Source organism: Populus nigra, chromosome 17, assembly GCF_951802175.1.
Source record: "Populus nigra chromosome 17, ddPopNigr1.1, whole genome shotgun sequence".
NCBI classification, from domain to species: domain Eukaryota; kingdom Viridiplantae; phylum Streptophyta; class Magnoliopsida; order Malpighiales; family Salicaceae; genus Populus; species Populus nigra.
Genome location: NC_084868.1, coordinates 14,012,362 through 14,028,372, shown reverse-complemented (window position 1 = coordinate 14,028,372; position 16,011 = coordinate 14,012,362). Strand labels below are relative to the sequence as shown.

The 16,011-nt window shown below is 34.4% G+C and overlaps 2 protein-coding genes, 1 long non-coding RNA gene and 1 pseudogene across 3 annotated transcripts; 2 read left to right on the top strand and 2 right to left on the bottom strand.

The window, feature by feature from the left end:
- Positions 1–1,283: 1,283 nt before the first annotated feature.
- On the top strand, positions 1,284–4,850 carry LOC133677717 (uncharacterized). Its single transcript, XM_062099847.1, has 5 exons — positions 1,284–2,454; positions 2,556–2,774; positions 3,357–3,452; positions 4,120–4,224; positions 4,344–4,850. Exons 1-5 carry the CDS (start codon positions 1,927–1,929, stop codon positions 4,566–4,568), a joined length of 1,173 nt encoding a protein of 390 aa, XP_061955831.1. The 5' UTR covers positions 1,284–1,926; the 3' UTR covers positions 4,569–4,850.
- A 3,218-nt stretch (positions 4,851–8,068) lies between these two features.
- On the bottom strand, positions 8,069–9,988 carry LOC133677716 (cytochrome P450 CYP82D47-like). Its single transcript, XM_062099846.1, has 2 exons — positions 9,021–9,988; positions 8,069–8,937 (listed from the first exon to the last, which is right to left on the bottom strand). Exons 1-2 carry the CDS (start codon positions 9,978–9,980, stop codon positions 8,311–8,313), a joined length of 1,587 nt encoding a protein of 528 aa, XP_061955830.1. The 5' UTR covers positions 9,981–9,988; the 3' UTR covers positions 8,069–8,310.
- A 3,526-nt stretch (positions 9,989–13,514) lies between these two features.
- Positions 13,515–14,215, top strand: LOC133677419 (uncharacterized). The gene is made up of 2 exons (XR_009835781.1): positions 13,515–13,732; positions 13,813–14,215. It is a non-coding gene; the product is annotated as an uncharacterized LOC133677419 (long non-coding RNA).
- On the bottom strand, positions 14,075–15,823 carry LOC133677418 (uncharacterized; annotated as a pseudogene).
- Positions 15,824–16,011: the final 188 nt, after the last annotated feature.

Below are 16,011 nucleotides of genomic sequence, written 5' to 3'. Positions count from 1 at the left end.
AGATCACTCTTGGCAGGAGGCTTCAATGTAGTCGATCGATGACTTGTACCCTTCACTAGAGTTTCTTCAAGGAGTTATTGGGATGAAAGCTAAAGTGGAGAAAGTACTTGCTCAAATAAACCAGATCTTGGATAATATCAATAATGAGCATAAGGAGATGGGAAACAGTGAAACTATAGAGGAAGATCTGGTAGATATGCTTGTAAGGCTTCAGGAGGATGGAACCTTCAAGTGCCCCATTGAGAATTCAACATCAAAGTTGGCCTCTAGGCAAGTAATTCAGCTATTCTCTTCCTTCTACAATCTTTCCATTTCTGTCACTAAACTTGTAGCATTATTATATAATATTAATTGGATAGCATGATCATTTTCATCTTCAATTGAAGGTAATTAGGAGAGATGTTTGTGTTTGTGTAGGATATGCTCTTTGCAGGTGCTGGAGTTCATATAATGGGCCATGAAAGAAATCATGAAAAACCCAAGAGTCGTAAAGAAAGCACAGGCTGAGATAAGAGAAGCCCTCAGGTGCTGGAGTTCCTTTTTTTTCTTTCATCAGTTCACCAAGACAAGTCCCTTAATCCTTCAGACATGCATGTAGTTTATTCTAAACTTCGATCCCTCGCATTTTTCAACCTTCTTAGCTGGCACATGGCAATAATCTCATATTTTCTCCAACATGGACTTGAAGATTCAAACATGAGAATCAAAACCATAAAAAGAGTCAAATATGTCTACTTTAAAAAAATAAAAAACAATTAGAGTATTTTTGTAACAATTTTAACAAATTAAAACTTGATCTCTTTTGATTATGTCTTAAACATAGTCATTTATATCTAAACTAGTTCTGATTAAAATTAGTTTGTTTTGGGGTTTAAATCTTACATAATAACATAAAAAAACAAAATTTATAAAATACTAATTATCTATTTTTTATTATAAAAGAAAAGTTCAAAATGAAAATTATTATTTCAATTATTAAAATTTAATTAAAAAAATATAATAAAAAACCAAACTCATCAACCATCTGAAATTATGTTTGTAAGATTGTATGTATATGTATCTTAGAGACATAATTTCATATGGTTTTTTTATATTCTTTTTTAATTAAAAAAATAAAATTATAAAGAGAAACATTAATATTAATTAAATTATAACTTACTCACCTATTTGATATAAATATTCCATCTATGATTTGATTTAAAATCTAGATTATAAATTAAATGAATTAACTTGAATTGACTAAATTGATAATAATAATTTAATAAGTGTTAGAGATTACAATCATTTTTATTTTTTAGTCCTTTTTAAAAATACATTTAACTTTAAAAAGTATTAATTTGATGTTATTTCTAATATTTTTCAATAACTTTGATATATTGATGTTAAAAATAAAATAAACATTTAAACAAAATAATTTTAATGTATTTTTGAGTGAAAAATACTTTTTAAAAACATGCACTACAACACCAAGCACACACTTAGATAATATTTGAGATTGTGATAATATTTTTTAAAAATATATTTTTGATATCATCATATTAAAATAATAAAAAAAACATAAAAAATATTAATTTAAAGGAATTTTTTTAAAAACATTTCAAAAACACTTTTTAACTGCAAAATAAGCATTCTATTATATCAGTGATCTCTACTCGAATTTTTAATTAACATATTGCAATTGTAAATAATTCATTCAACTAACATCATAGTAGAGTTGAATTTTACTACTAATTATTAGCATTAAAACATCCCGCGCTTTCGAAGCCAAGACAAAAATTTGAATTCAGACAGCGGCTCTCACTCAATCACGCCCACTTTGCCATCTGTCCTTGACCTTTCAGACACAACAAAAACCCCACCTTTCTTGGTGTCCTCTTAACTTGTTCTTCCCCTCCTTCTCTCCTTGTCCTAAAGACTCAATCTTTAATGGCTTCCCGCTACAATTCATACGATTCAAGGTCCTCAACTTCCTCTTACTTCTCAGACCCATCTTCATCCACTGAGCTAAGCTACAAACACTCAACTTCACGCGCAATAATCAAGTCCAAACCAGCATATTTGTCAAAAATCAAGGTAAAAAACGATGGAAATGATCACAATTTAAGCACAATGGTGAAGAAATTCATGGAGAAGAAGTCAGTATCTTCCACGTCGAGTAAAGGGTCATCAAGTAAGGGTGTGGGGTTGGTGATTCCATCGGATTTAATAGCTGAGGACTTGAAAAAGACTGCAAGGAAAGGGACTGCTTTTATGGGGTTGCAGAAGAAGTTATTTGGGAAGGAAAATAAGAAGGAGATGAAGGGAGTGAAGGCGTTGACGGATGCAAAAGTGAATAGTAATACAAGGACTTTAGCTATGGTTTTGAAGAGTGAGAGAGAGCTTTTGAGTGCTAATAAAGAACAAGAGTTGGAGATTCATAAGCTTAAGTTGATGCTTGAAGACAAGAACAAGGAAGTAAGTGGAGTTCAAGTAATGTTTTTGTTGATTTTTTTTCCTTTTTCCTTTTTGGGTTTTGGTTTTTGTATTTACTGGTGCTTTTGATCTTTGGTTTGTAGGTTGAGAAGTTGAAAGATTTGTGCTTGAATCAAAGACAAGAGATCAGGTCATTAAAAAGTTCAATACTTTTTCCTGATACAATGAATTCTCAACTTCAAGAGTTACTAGAGCAGCAAGGATCAGAATTGAAGCAAGCCAAACAACTCATTCCAACTCTTCAGAAGCAGGTCACTTCCCTTACAGGTCAATTGCAATACCTTGCAGAGGATCTTGCTGAGGTATTAACCTGAAAAGTTTTCCATGTTTTAGTGATTTTAAGTGTTTTCATTCAAGTTTTACTATTCTGAGTTGATGTTTTGAAAAAAAAATTTGTCGATTGTGGTTGAAATGAAACCTAAAGTTTTTGCATGTACAAGTTCCCTGCTTTCTAGTGTATGGGACAGTCCTATGAATGCAAGGTTGCATAAATGAGCATTAAGGTTCTCCAGTAATTCATATGCTAGCTCTATGTGATTTTCCATCTTAATTAGTTTATTCAATGTTAGTATAAAATCAGATTCATCCTGAGATTACTAAAATCAATGCTGTTCAAATTGTAAGGTTCTTTATTTAAGGTCTAGTATATCTTTTAATAGAATTAGATTATAGATCATTTTACATGTTGAACATTATTGCAGCTATTGTGTTTATGCACGGTCAATAGATTGATTTCGTTTTTGGGACAAAAGGTTTGAATTTTGCAGTTGTTTTTCTCCTTTATTTGCCACATTTGTGTAGATAATATCTTCAAATTCGAACAAGGTGCTGCTTTATGATGGTATTTGGGGTGTGCAATTGTTAATGATTTTCTTCTTGAAAAGGTGAAGGCAGATAAATATGGAAGGGCATGCATCCAATATCCTGGCAGCTCACCGGGAACACCATCATATGACCATGAAGAAACTGCTAATTCCTTGGTAAGTGTGCTGTTTTCCTTTTCAGATATTAATTTATAGTTGACAGAATTCTCCTCCAAACAAGTTATTATAGTTTTCAGAGTTCTCCTAAGTGTGTTGTAGTATTAAGATTATAGGTCATCAGTGTTCAATTCCTAGCAAGGAGTCACAGTTTCCTTTAATTATTTATTTGTTTGTTTTTTTAGAATGAAGTTATAATTTGATAATTAACTTGAAACATTGCTTACATCATAAATAGAAAATCAATAATCTCATCTGGACCTGCCTTCTATCCACATTTTCTCACATACAAAAGAATGACTCTTAATCCCAGATAGAAGCATCAGTGTTCATTACACCAGGTGGGGTGGGTCTTCAAATCTGTGGGGAGGATACCGGCTGTACTCGAACTGAACTGGTTTAAATCAAATTTCATATTCAAATTGTTCGATCACTCTATTAAACTTACAGTAAAAGAGTAGGATATTTTTGAATTCTACTATTTTCACCGTGTAGGCCATTTGGAAAAATTGTTGAAGTTTTCTTGTGGGTTAAGCACTGAAATGTTGTGAACCGGAAATGCCATGATCTGCTTCTAAGTTCTGCTTTACGAGCTTTATATGCCTGTTGATTCAAACTGTCTTTCCCTTAGCTCTTGTTCTTTGACAAACTGTCAATAACAACTCAGGAATTTAGCTCTTGCGATGGTGCAACACCGGGTAGTCCAAATGACATGCTTCTCAAGGATTTAAATCCATGTTTAACACCCTATTGTGCCGAGAAAAAATCCAAGGTCAGCAGACAATGCTCCTTTGAGTTTTGACAAAATCCAATCCGAAAATGTCTATCCTATGACATGCACTCTATGCAATCTTGTAAGGAAAATACTGACAGAATGGACATTTCTTGTAGGAATTTGAGACAATGGGCTATGACTCTTCTCTTGATGTAAGCTTATCTGAGAGCAATACGCAAACTAGCAATGAACTTAGCTTCAGTTCTCGTCTGAGGAAGTTATCCAATAGTTCAGACTTTTACCAGAACTCCAGCTCAGGAAGCACAATGACCCGATCAACTCGCAGGTCAGATGAAAGCAAAGGAGCATACAGAAAGCAAACCCAACAAAGACATTTCTAGCATCCTACCGGTCATTCTGTTCTCATGGGGCATATATGTATCAACTGATGCTTTTTTTGTACTTTTTTTTATGATGATTATGGACTATAGTATTATTGTTGCAATATCTCCTGGATGTAAATGTTGTTGTCTAAGCACTTGAATAAGGGGTGCAAAGCCATATATGTGTGAGTGGAAAAACATGTTATAGGATATGCTGTAGGGTTGTGCTATGGTATTAGTCTACAGCTATTTTTGTTTAAAAAGTCATGAGCTTGGAAAGGAGTATTTTGGTAGCTCAAACTATTTTCTTCATTCTTGTACCAAAATCTTGAAGTTAACCTTGCAAAACAATGCTATAAAAAGAAAACAAAGTTAAATAGCAATTGACGAATTGAAATATATTATTAAACTTCATGTGGGTTAAAAAACTCTGAAGGCACAAGAAGATTGTGATTATGGATTTAGCCAAGCATGTTATCTAGCAATGCTGCATAAAATCAAATCTATGACTTTTGACCTCAGAGCCTAAGTCATGGTAAGAGAACACTGAAGGGACATATCATTGTTGGCTGAGACCTGGGGATTGAATCCAGGAATTGGGGTCGGCCACCATGGGAGGACAAAATGGAATGGCCTTGCCCATACAATTGTTAGGAGCAGGAAAGAAAAATTCTGGCCTTCCTTTCACCTTGTTGAGCATGATGTGGGGGAGATCTGCATTGGAGAGTCAATTGGGCAATTAATTATTGCAAATACTGATAATCTTACATAAGATCAGCAATTAATTATTGCAAATACAGTGTAGTTGGGGAAAACACACTTTACACCTCCCTGGTTTTTATTTTTTTCTACCCAAATATGGTCATGATTTTTTTTTTCTAAGGGTGGAATTGGATAAATTAACAAATCAATCAAGAAAATGATTCAAAACAGAATAAATATCTATTAAAAGAATGAGAGTTAAATTTGAAAACAAATTAAAAAAAAATCAAATTATCAAGGATGAAATCAAAAATAAAATCTAATTAGAAATAATCAATGTAAATAAACAATTAGAAATAATAATAAGAGTAGAAGGACCAAATCAATAAATTGAAGGGTGGGTATTATTTTTTGTATAGCCGGCACACAATTCAAGGAAGAAAGAGAAGGAAAAAAAAGCAATTTTAGGTCAAATCACATCGAACCACAACACACGCATCACCTAAAGAGAAAAGGACGCCGATACAATCAAATAGTGCGGCGAATTCACAGTTACAATCACCGGAGTCAGTTGCATGAACCACCAGACAGTGACAAAGCGGCACGAATTGCCATACACGCGCCACCCAGAGAGAAAAAAGATGTCGAGACGAATCAAATGATGCGGCAGATTCACGGTTACAATCACTGGAGCTAGTCGCACGGACTACCAGAAGGTGACAAAGCGGCTGACAAGTACGCATGGGAGGCACGCATTAACAGCTTTTTTATTTTTTTTTGTAAAAAACCAAAAATACCATTAGAACTAAACAATAATAACAAAAAAAACCATGATGAAATTACAACCAAGCCCCTGAAACCAAGGTTAGGAAATTTAAATAGCAAGGGTAATGTAATAATTCTACTGATCTATCAAATAAAAAAATACAAAAATACCATTGTGCAGAAGTTATTTGTTATTTTATTCAAGGGTTGCATTATAAATTTTACTATGCATTAAAAAATACAATTACTAAAATAACCTTGCACGATACACGAAAGACATTTATGGACTTGAAGGATATTGTTCAATATATCACAGGCATCATCTCAAGTGAAGTCAGATAAGAAGATTTGGAAAGCGAGCAAAGACGAGATTGATTTATATTGTAAGAAATTACAGCTTGATATTAGACAGAATTCTATTCCCAAGAGTGACCGTAACTAGAGAGCTAGCTAATATATGGACAAGCATGGCTCCCAACTTGGTGAAAGGGGATTTCTAGCCCGAAGAAATCCCATCAGTATGGGTGCAACAAGATGTCGTTTCTGCAGTAGATTTACTGAATCAACATCACACCTTCTCCTCCACTGTCATTGCTCCTGGTATTTTTGGTCTAGAGTAATTCAACGGTACGGAGTTTCAACCAGAATCTCTCAAAGTTTTCTACCGTCGATGGCTAAGCTACAACTCAGGGAAGTTAGTTTTCTCTGCAACCTTGTGGACTGGCAAGAAATAATCTAGTGATCTCCTTCTCAATTATTAATGTATAGAATTTCAGTTTGGATTCAAGCCATACAAGAGAGTTTCACATATACAATGTATTCTTTGACTAAAGGATCATAAGGTATTAAATTGTGGACCAACCCCGCTCAGAAGCACATGTTAACATACAAGCTGAACGAAAAAGCCTGAGAAGGCATAGAATACCTGAGATGGGCAAAACAAAAAGGAAGGAAGGAAAACCACAGAGCCAAAATTTTAATTAGCACCCACGAAAGACAAAACTAGACTAGCCTAATCACTAGATACCACACGAACCACCAAGGATAGCTATTGAAAACATGGTTAACCCTCCAGCAGGCATCATCTCCCCAACACAAACTCTGATACTCATCTCCAGCTACTTTCAGAACAGAAAACTGAAGCTATAGAGCACAGATCACAGAATAGCAAGAATATGAACCATAGAAACTTCCATAAGACAGTCTCTGAATACTTTCAATCATATCCATGCAATAAATTCTTCAACTCGAGAGACTCCTTGCTTAGCAAGACCATTCTCAAAGTGGTTTGCCTTACCTAGGGCATGAGAGAAAACACAGCACCCAAGGTCGAAGAGAAGCGAGCAGAAAGGATGAACAGCTCATGGAAATATGAAGGCCTAAAAGATGGTTTGTTCATTCAGCTTACAACATTAGAGGAATCAGACTCAATAAATATTTTATTGTTGGACAAATCACCTCTCAAAGATGATTATCTTAATGCCTTTACCACCGCTATCAACTCTGCTTTATTGGAGTTTTTGACCCCGGCTGAAATAGAAAACACATCCATAACCATTCCCATGTGATCACGTAAGACTCCACCTATACCTGCTGGACCCAAGTCCTCCAAAGGAGAAACCATCAACATTCCATTTAACAGTAGAAAGCTCAGGAGCCGACCATAAAATAAGAGGCTGAGATTTCTGACAATTTGTCCACTAATCAAGCCACCAGCAAATAACAAAAGATCAGTTGCACAATAAGGAAAATATGAGAATAATACTTTAACCCGCACACAAAGCGTGGTAAGGATTAAGAAGAAAATACAATCAAAATCATCATTTTCTTTTAATGGCTGGAGAGGAGATCTTACGCATAAGCCAAACAGACCACGATATTGCAAAAAATATCATAGTCCAGACTTTTCTTTGAAATGCTCCATGTACCAAAAATTCCCATTAGTGAAACAAATCAGATAGACTACCAAGACAACACCAAGAGAGACCCCCACCAGCCTATAAATTAATTTTGACCAGATACTACACTGCTTTTGGCAATGAATTAAAAGATGGTCAACAAATTCCTCAGCCATTACATTTCTTGTAGCTTCTATGGTAGACAGTTGAAAGTTAAAAATGGGCAAGACTTTCAGAAAAGAAGGTCATAGATGAAGTGGTTTTTGGACTTAAGCCATGCGTACTCAGCACGAGGGCTATTTTTTATTTTTTTATAGAAGTTCAATTTACATCTCTTAAGCACTAGTTTTTATTCAGATCACTAGTTCTTAGACAAAAGACAGCAAAGACATGCTCTAATGTCGGTAGATCTCATTCTCAAGGCGCGGCGTAAGCACAACTTCTAATGGCGTTGCTTTCGGCAAAGTGAGTCCTAAGCCTTCACTCATGTCAACTTGAGCATTCATTGGGGTGCTGAAATTGAAGCCTTGAAGCAACCGAGAAAGCGTCAAGTGAAGCATTTGCAAGCTAGAAGAAATCCCAGGGCACAATCTTCTCCCTGAACCAAATGGAACATACTCAAACTGCTGACCTCTAACATCTGTTGATCCATGGCTCGTAAGGAACCTCTCAGGATGGAACTCATATGGATTTTCCCATATGCGCGCATCTCGATGAAGCTTCCACGCGTTAACTAGTAATTGAGTGCCTCGAGGAACGAGATAGCCATTCACGTAGCAATCTTCCAAGGACTCACGTGGTACCAATAGGGGGCCAGGAGGGTATAGTCTCAAGGTTTCCTTCACAATGGCTTGAAGGTACACTAAGTTCTTGATATCTGATTCTTCTACCCATCTTGTTGTTCCTACATGGACATCAATCTCTTTCTGTGCTCTTTTTAGCACTTCAGTATGGTTAAGTAGAAGAGACAGTGCCCATGTCAAGGTGACAGAAGTAGTATCTGTGCCTGCTAATATAAGATTCTGCAGAGCACAAACAATATCAGCAATTAGAAATGCAATAATGTTGACGAGGATGTTATACAGAATGTTGTGAGTTCACTTACCAGCGCAGTTGCCTTGACAATGGTTTCTCTTTTGTATCCGAAGATGGGATCATCACCTACTGCAAGAGATTCTAACATGACATCCATGAAGTCCTTCTCTTCTTTCCTCACCCTGCCCACTTCCCTACGCTGAAGATGTTCTTCAAGCCAACTACTCATAACATGGTCCAAATCCCTGGCGACACGCTTCATAGATTTCACATGTCCTTGCAAATCCATCCATTCAGTAAAAGGAATCAAATCAGAAATTACTAAATCCCCACCCAAGTAAAAGAACTCTCTGATTAATCTTCCAAATGCTCCTGAATCTTTGCCAATACCACTACAATATCTCTTCCCCGCAATTAGTCGAAACATCACATTCGCAACTACACAGGAAAACCATTGACTCATGTCCACCAACACGGAACCATTGCTACAAGTCGTGTGCAATTCCTTGATACATGTTTCTATTTCCGAAACTCTCACATGCTTGAGCAGCTCAAGCCTGCGGTTCGACAGAAGCTCTTGCGTTGCGATCTTTCGCATCTCAAGCCAGTATTCTCCATACGGATGGAATCCGAAGAAGGCATCATCATAACCCATGTATTTTGAAGCAGCAAAACTCGGACGATTTAGGAATTTTCGGTCGTTGGTTTTGAAGCATTCCTTCACAGATTCCCAGCTACAAATAACAAGCGTCCGTCTCATGCCAAGCCTGATTGAAAAAACTGGTCCATGCTTATCAGCCAGGTCTCCAAGAAATCGGAAAAATGGAATTTGACTATTGAGAATCCTCAGATGTCCTATCAAAGGCCATGCACCAGAGGGTTCAGGTGGTGGTAAGGTTTTGTTTCTTTTGTGACTGGTTGACAGTATTCTCCATATCATGCATACAAGAACTAGCCCCAGAAAGAAACTTTCCATTGCTAAAACTTTCATTTTGGGTTGTGTGTGGAGAAAGAAGTGTGTTAGGTACATGCCTGATAATTTGACACCTATTTTTACATGACATGAAGCACAAGCAAGTTGACAGTAATTAATTTTTACAATGGCATCCGATAATCAATGATGCTGACATTAACTTACATCCAATCAATAATTAGGTAATGAGATAGTAATAATTTAAAATAAAATAAATTACTAAATTTAATCATCAATAAATTTATTGTTAAATGATGAAATTTTAAAAAAAATCAATTTAAAAAAAACATTAAAAAAACATTTCTGAACAAAATTATAAAAATATCATTGGCAGTCTGGTAAGACTTTTCTAAATTTCGATTACCCTAAAATTCTAACATGAGATATAACAATATGTAAGGAGATTCCTCATAGAATTTTATCTCGATCTAACAATCGGTTGATAAATATAATTGATACCGTAAAATTAAATAGTATTTAAAAAAAAAGCAAAAAAAAATATTTGATCGGGAAGGAATTAAGTGGAATTTCTGAAACAAACTAAAATTCTGAACGAGATAAAATTTGTTCTTATTTATTTGGTTTTTTAAATTGAAACAAGATATACCAGACTGTACCAAAAAAAGAAAGAATTAGCAACCTTGATTTCATGTACTAAAGGAAAGGTCTTCATGAATCAAGGGTCCTCAATCTGTCCGTGTAAAAATAAATATGGGAAATTGTGAGGTAACTCAACTGGTAAGGTCTTATGTTTGCTTCTCAATGGTCATGAGTTCGAGTCTACTCAGGGCCACTAGAAGCTTATATGGTCGTTAATTTCAGATAATAATTAATTTTTACAATGGCATCCGATAATCAATGATGCTGACATTAACTTTATGACATCCAATAATTATGAGGATCAATAATTCTAAATCCGTAACTCGGGTCATGAGATAATAATAACCCAAAATAAAACAAATCAAAACAAATTACAAAACTTAATCACCAATAAACTCATTGTTGAATGATGAAATTTTTTTAAAAAAATCAATTTAAAAAAAAACAATAAATTAACATTTCTAAACAAAATTATAAAAATATCATTGACAGTCTCTTAAGACCTTTCTAAACTTTGATTACCTTAAAATTCTAACATGAGATATAACAATATGTAAGGAGATTTCTTGTAGAGTTTTATCTCGATCCAACAATTGATTGATAAATATAATTGATACCGTAAAATTGGATAGTATTTAAAAAAGCAAAAAAAAAAAATATTTGATCTAGATGGAATTAAGTGGAATTTCTGAAACAAACTAAAATTCTAAATGAGATAAAATTTATTCTTATTTGTTTAGTTTTTTAAATGGAAACAAGATATTCCAGATATTCTGAACCAAAAAAAAAAAAAGAATTAGCAGCCTTGATTTCATATACTAAAGGAAAGGTCTTCATGAATCGAGGGTCCTCAATCTGTACGAGTAAAAATAAATATGGAAAATTTAAGAAGTAACTCAACTGGTCAGGTTTTGAGTTTGTTTTTCAATGGTCATGAGTTTAAGTCTTTTCAAGATAATTAAACATTTATATAGTTGTTAATTTCAGAACTCATAAGATTACTCAAGATACGTCCAAGCCGAATACATATACAAGGTAATAAAAAATTAAAAATTATTGTGGTTCTGTCTTTTCACGGGTCATTGTAATGCAGTTTACACCACATGCAAGCGAGAGTGGAAGTCTTCATCATGGAGACAAATGGCTGTACATTAACGAACGTTTCACACGTTTTCCCCCTAAAATTCAACATTTCAATAGGTTGCGTTTGATTTTGGCATGAATTCATCAGATATATTTCCCCCTCCAAATCTACATAGAATCTTTAAAAAGTCTTTCTTTATGCTGACGAAATTACATATGCAAATCTACATTTTGATAATTTTTCTCTTCATTATTTTGTTTCTTTTTCATTATCCCATGCTATAAGGAGGCGTGGTTCCATGTTGTAAGGAGGTGTAGCTAGTCGTCGCCTACATCCATATTCATAAATTGCAGGCTTAGTTCTTTACCTGTGAAGCTGGTTTCCCTATATAGCCAGATATTCTTTGATCAATTAATATTAATGAGATGCCGCTCTTTATGGACGACCATGCACATGGTCTCCCACTCTCCCTTCCTTTATTATTGTATCCTTTGATATTAATTGACGCACTGTGTAAAAAAATAAAAACAAGAACTGAGAATTCTCAGAGAAAGTTTCGTTTTGATATATTCTGAAATTCAATAATTTTAAAACCATTTTGAAAACAAGTTGAAAAGAAAAAAACATTAAGATAACGATAAAGAAAGAAACAATCTTCGCTCGGGTCAGGTTTCATTTTAGATTTAGACGTTATCCTGATCAAACCCACGTTATCCTAATCAAACCCAGTAGCAGATCCAATTGACATAGAACCCGAGCTTTAGATTGAGCCTAATCTAAGTACCATTTCATGCAAGGGTGTCAATTTCATTTCAATTGGTGTTTAATTTTTCTAATTGGAACAGTATTTTTTGGTTTTTGAGTGTTTTAGCATACTGTTTTAAATAATTTCACTTCAAATCCAAAGATAAACTATATGCAATTCAAATTCCAAACACAAGGAAAAAAAAGTAGGAGACGAGTAGACGACAACATAGATCGACTTTACGGATTTAAAAATAACTTGGACTACCAGTAAAAATATAGTTTAACTCAAACAAAATTCGAGATGATATTTAAAAAAATAATATTGAGACGACAATATATTGGATCGACATATATCAACTTGAGTTAACCTTTCAAATCCGTGATCAAGGTCATGAGATAATGACAACCTAAAATAAAACAAATTACAAAACTCAATTATCAATAAACTTATTGTTGAATGATGAAATTTTTTAAAAAATCAATCTAAAAAAACAAAATAAAATAACATTTCTGAACAAAATTAAGAATTTGAAAAAAATTATAAAAACATCGTTGGTAGTCTAGTAAGATCTTTTTAAACTTCGATTAACCTAAAATTCTAACATGAGATATAACAATACGTAAGAAGACTCCTCGTAAAATTTTAATTCGATCCAACAATTAGTTACTAAATATAATTGATACCGTAAAATTGAATAGTATTTAAAAGAAAAACAAAAGGCAAAAAAAAATATATATATATTTGATCGGGATGGAATGGCTTAGATTTCAAGCGGAATTTCTAAAATAAACTGAAATTTTGAGCGAAAATTTAATCTTATTTGTTTTGTTTTGGGAATTGAAACAAGATATACCGGATATTCTGTACCGAAAAAAGAAAAGAAATAGCAACCTTGACTTCATGTGTACTAAAGGAAAGGTCTTCATGAAGCAAGGGTCCTCCGTCCGAACAAATATGGGTGGTCTGTCTTTTCACAGGTCATTGTAATGCAGTTTACACCACATGCAACCGAGATTGGAAGTTTTCATTATGGAGACAAGTGGCTGTCATATTTCCCTACTGATACAGACATGACAAGCGTTTCACACATACTTTTCTCTTAAATGGCAACACTTCAATATCTGGGTCCCCCCTCCTAATCATGGAGCCAAAAGGCATCAATCAATCCTCTATCTCTCAAGAAATTATCTTCAAATAGTGTATAGAAGAGGTAGGAGCACTAGTAAAGTTGGGAATTCTTATAACGTTTAACTAAGCTTGGAAAATAATCCTTCAGAGGAGGAGGTCTCACAAATCAAACCAAATAGGGTGGTTTGTGTTTTGTGATGAACAAGTCCTGGATCTGCATGAAGCAAGACCCATTGCATGATAGAATTGGTAATTTGATCCATCAGGATGTTACTGGGGTTTCTGTACCACTAGCTTGTGATCTTTAAGCTTATTAATCCCTTGTGCAGGTTCATAAGATCAATAGCGTTGGAGGCAGGACACTACAAGCTATAGTCTCCTTGTAAGAACTTCAAACTCCACGAGGTTCATTTGCTTTATTGCTTGTTGCTTTCAATCAATTAGCAGCTACTCAATGATTTTAACACAAAAATCTTTACTGTTTAAGAGTTCTACATGGACAACCAAATCCTATATTGTTTTTGGTCCAGTTCTAAGAGCAGGTTATTAATCATGTTTAAATCAATGTCTGGTGATTGATGAGGTCACAGATGCAACTAAGATCAGATATTATATGGAAACACTTGAAAGACAGTACACATTATTATGCGTAAGCAACTGAAAACTCCAGAAATGGAGAACTGTACAGAACTGGTGGAGAACATAAGCTATTCATCATTTTTCATTTAGACATTCACAAATGTTCTAACTTTGCGTTTAAAAGTAGTTATTCCCTAACTCATTACATAGCTGCAGATCTCCATCATAAACATAATCTCCAGTACCTTAGGCCTTCCCACCACTAGTAGCTGTTCTAATTATCTGAAAAAGAACTGCAGGACACACAAAGGAATGCATTGAAGTTCAGCACTGGATGCATTGATATCAAATCTAGTTATAACCAATACAGTATAGAACACAATTCGGAAACAGCAAGATAATGATGTTTTAGTACCTTTAACAACTAACCAAGATAAACATTTCTTTCAAACAATCTCTATTTCTCACTTAAGCAGTGACAGATAAACTTTTATCCACGGTATCTCTCTATTTTAGCGAAGAATGGGGGAAGAGAGACTAAAATCACCCGCAGTATCTCTCTATTTCTCACTTAAGCAGTGACAGATAAACTTTCACCTCCAAAAATTGACTTCTTAAACTTTCACAATATGCAGACAGAATCAGAGCAGATGATGACGGTAAATGGAATATGCAGACATATGAATTTTCATGGGTGGAAAATTGAGCAGAAAATTTCATATCAATAATGCCCAACAATGAGACAGACAGAATTTAAAGAGTTCAACATGGTAGAAAGAACATACACGATCCAATTACAACAAAGACAAAGAATCCAAGTAATACTGGCCCAACTGGTTAGTCATATACTTTCTTGGTCGAAGTTTCATGGACAGATCCTCTCCTCGTGATGTTCTTCTGAAACTTAGCCACTTTCCTCTCTGAAAGGCGCTTTGAAGTTGTCTGTCAAATCCAAATGAAAATAAAAACAGGTTTCTAAGACTTCTATCTAACCGGGCGAAGACACAAGTGAATAGACTAACAAAAATATCATATCAAAACTTTGACCATCAGGCCTCAATCAATCGGCAAACCAAGGCAAACAAAACTGCAAAACTTGCCGAAATTCCACTAAGAGATCAACACTTTTGCTGCAATGCTCACCAATGAAACTGCGAAACTAAAGTCAAAATTAAGCATTTACCATTAACACCAACACTTTAGTTCTGTGACACAATTGATATGAGCAATATCCATTTCTAAATATCCCCTTACATTTCCATTTTCACGTCTTTCTTTTCTCCCATTTGAAACTCTGTTCAGAGAGAGAAAAAAGTTGTTCAAGGGAAAAAATTATATATATATATAAACACTGGACAAGTTTTAGCAAAATGATCCACTAAAATCAAACATTTATTCAAGATTCAACAAAAGAAGCCTCTTTTCACATTTTTAGACCCAACATATCAACTAAACTGAAACATAACAACTGATACACCCAAAAACATGCACAAGTACAATGTAGAGCAATAAACTACAACAACAACAACAACAAAAACCCTTAACTGTTCAATAAAAAAAAATAGAAAAGAAAACCTAAGGGGAGAGATGTAAGTGCCATTGTCTTAAGGGTTTCTCTGCTTTCTTGATTTTCTAACAAGAGTAGAGCTGCTGCTGCTGCTGCTCCTAGTTGAGTTTAGAGATAAAACGTGGAACCATGTGGCTGTTTCTTATAACCAGTTGTCCTTGACTCGAGACTAGGTGGGTCGGTAAGCGGGGACAGAAAAGGTAATGTGGATTTTTCATTATTATTTTTGTAAAAATGAAAATGAAATATTCACTTGCAAATATTTCAAGAAAGAAATTAGGGTACTAGGATTTTATTTTAGATACCTTTCATTATGATGATGGTAAAAAATTCCTCATGACTTTGGAAAGAAATCCAATCCTGATTCGTTTCTTTATATAAA

Bases quoted from the DNA above. Each gene is read 5' to 3' on its own strand.
- LOC133677716 (XM_062099846.1), bottom strand. From the start codon at position 9,980: ATGTACCTAACACACTTCTTTCTCCACACACAACCCAAAATGAAAGTT. The intron at 8,938-9,020 runs GTAAGTGAACTC...TGTGCTCTGCAG, and splicing joins TTGTCAAGGCAACTGCGCTG to AATCTTATATTAGCAGGCAC.
- LOC133677717 (XM_062099847.1), top strand. From the start codon at position 1,927: ATGGCTTCCCGCTACAATTCATACGATTCAAGGTCCTCAACTTCCTCT. The intron at 2,775-3,356 runs GTATTAACCTGA...CTTCTTGAAAAG, and splicing joins TTGCAGAGGATCTTGCTGAG to GTGAAGGCAGATAAATATGG. The intron at 3,453-4,119 runs GTAAGTGTGCTG...ATAACAACTCAG, and splicing joins AAGAAACTGCTAATTCCTTG to GAATTTAGCTCTTGCGATGG.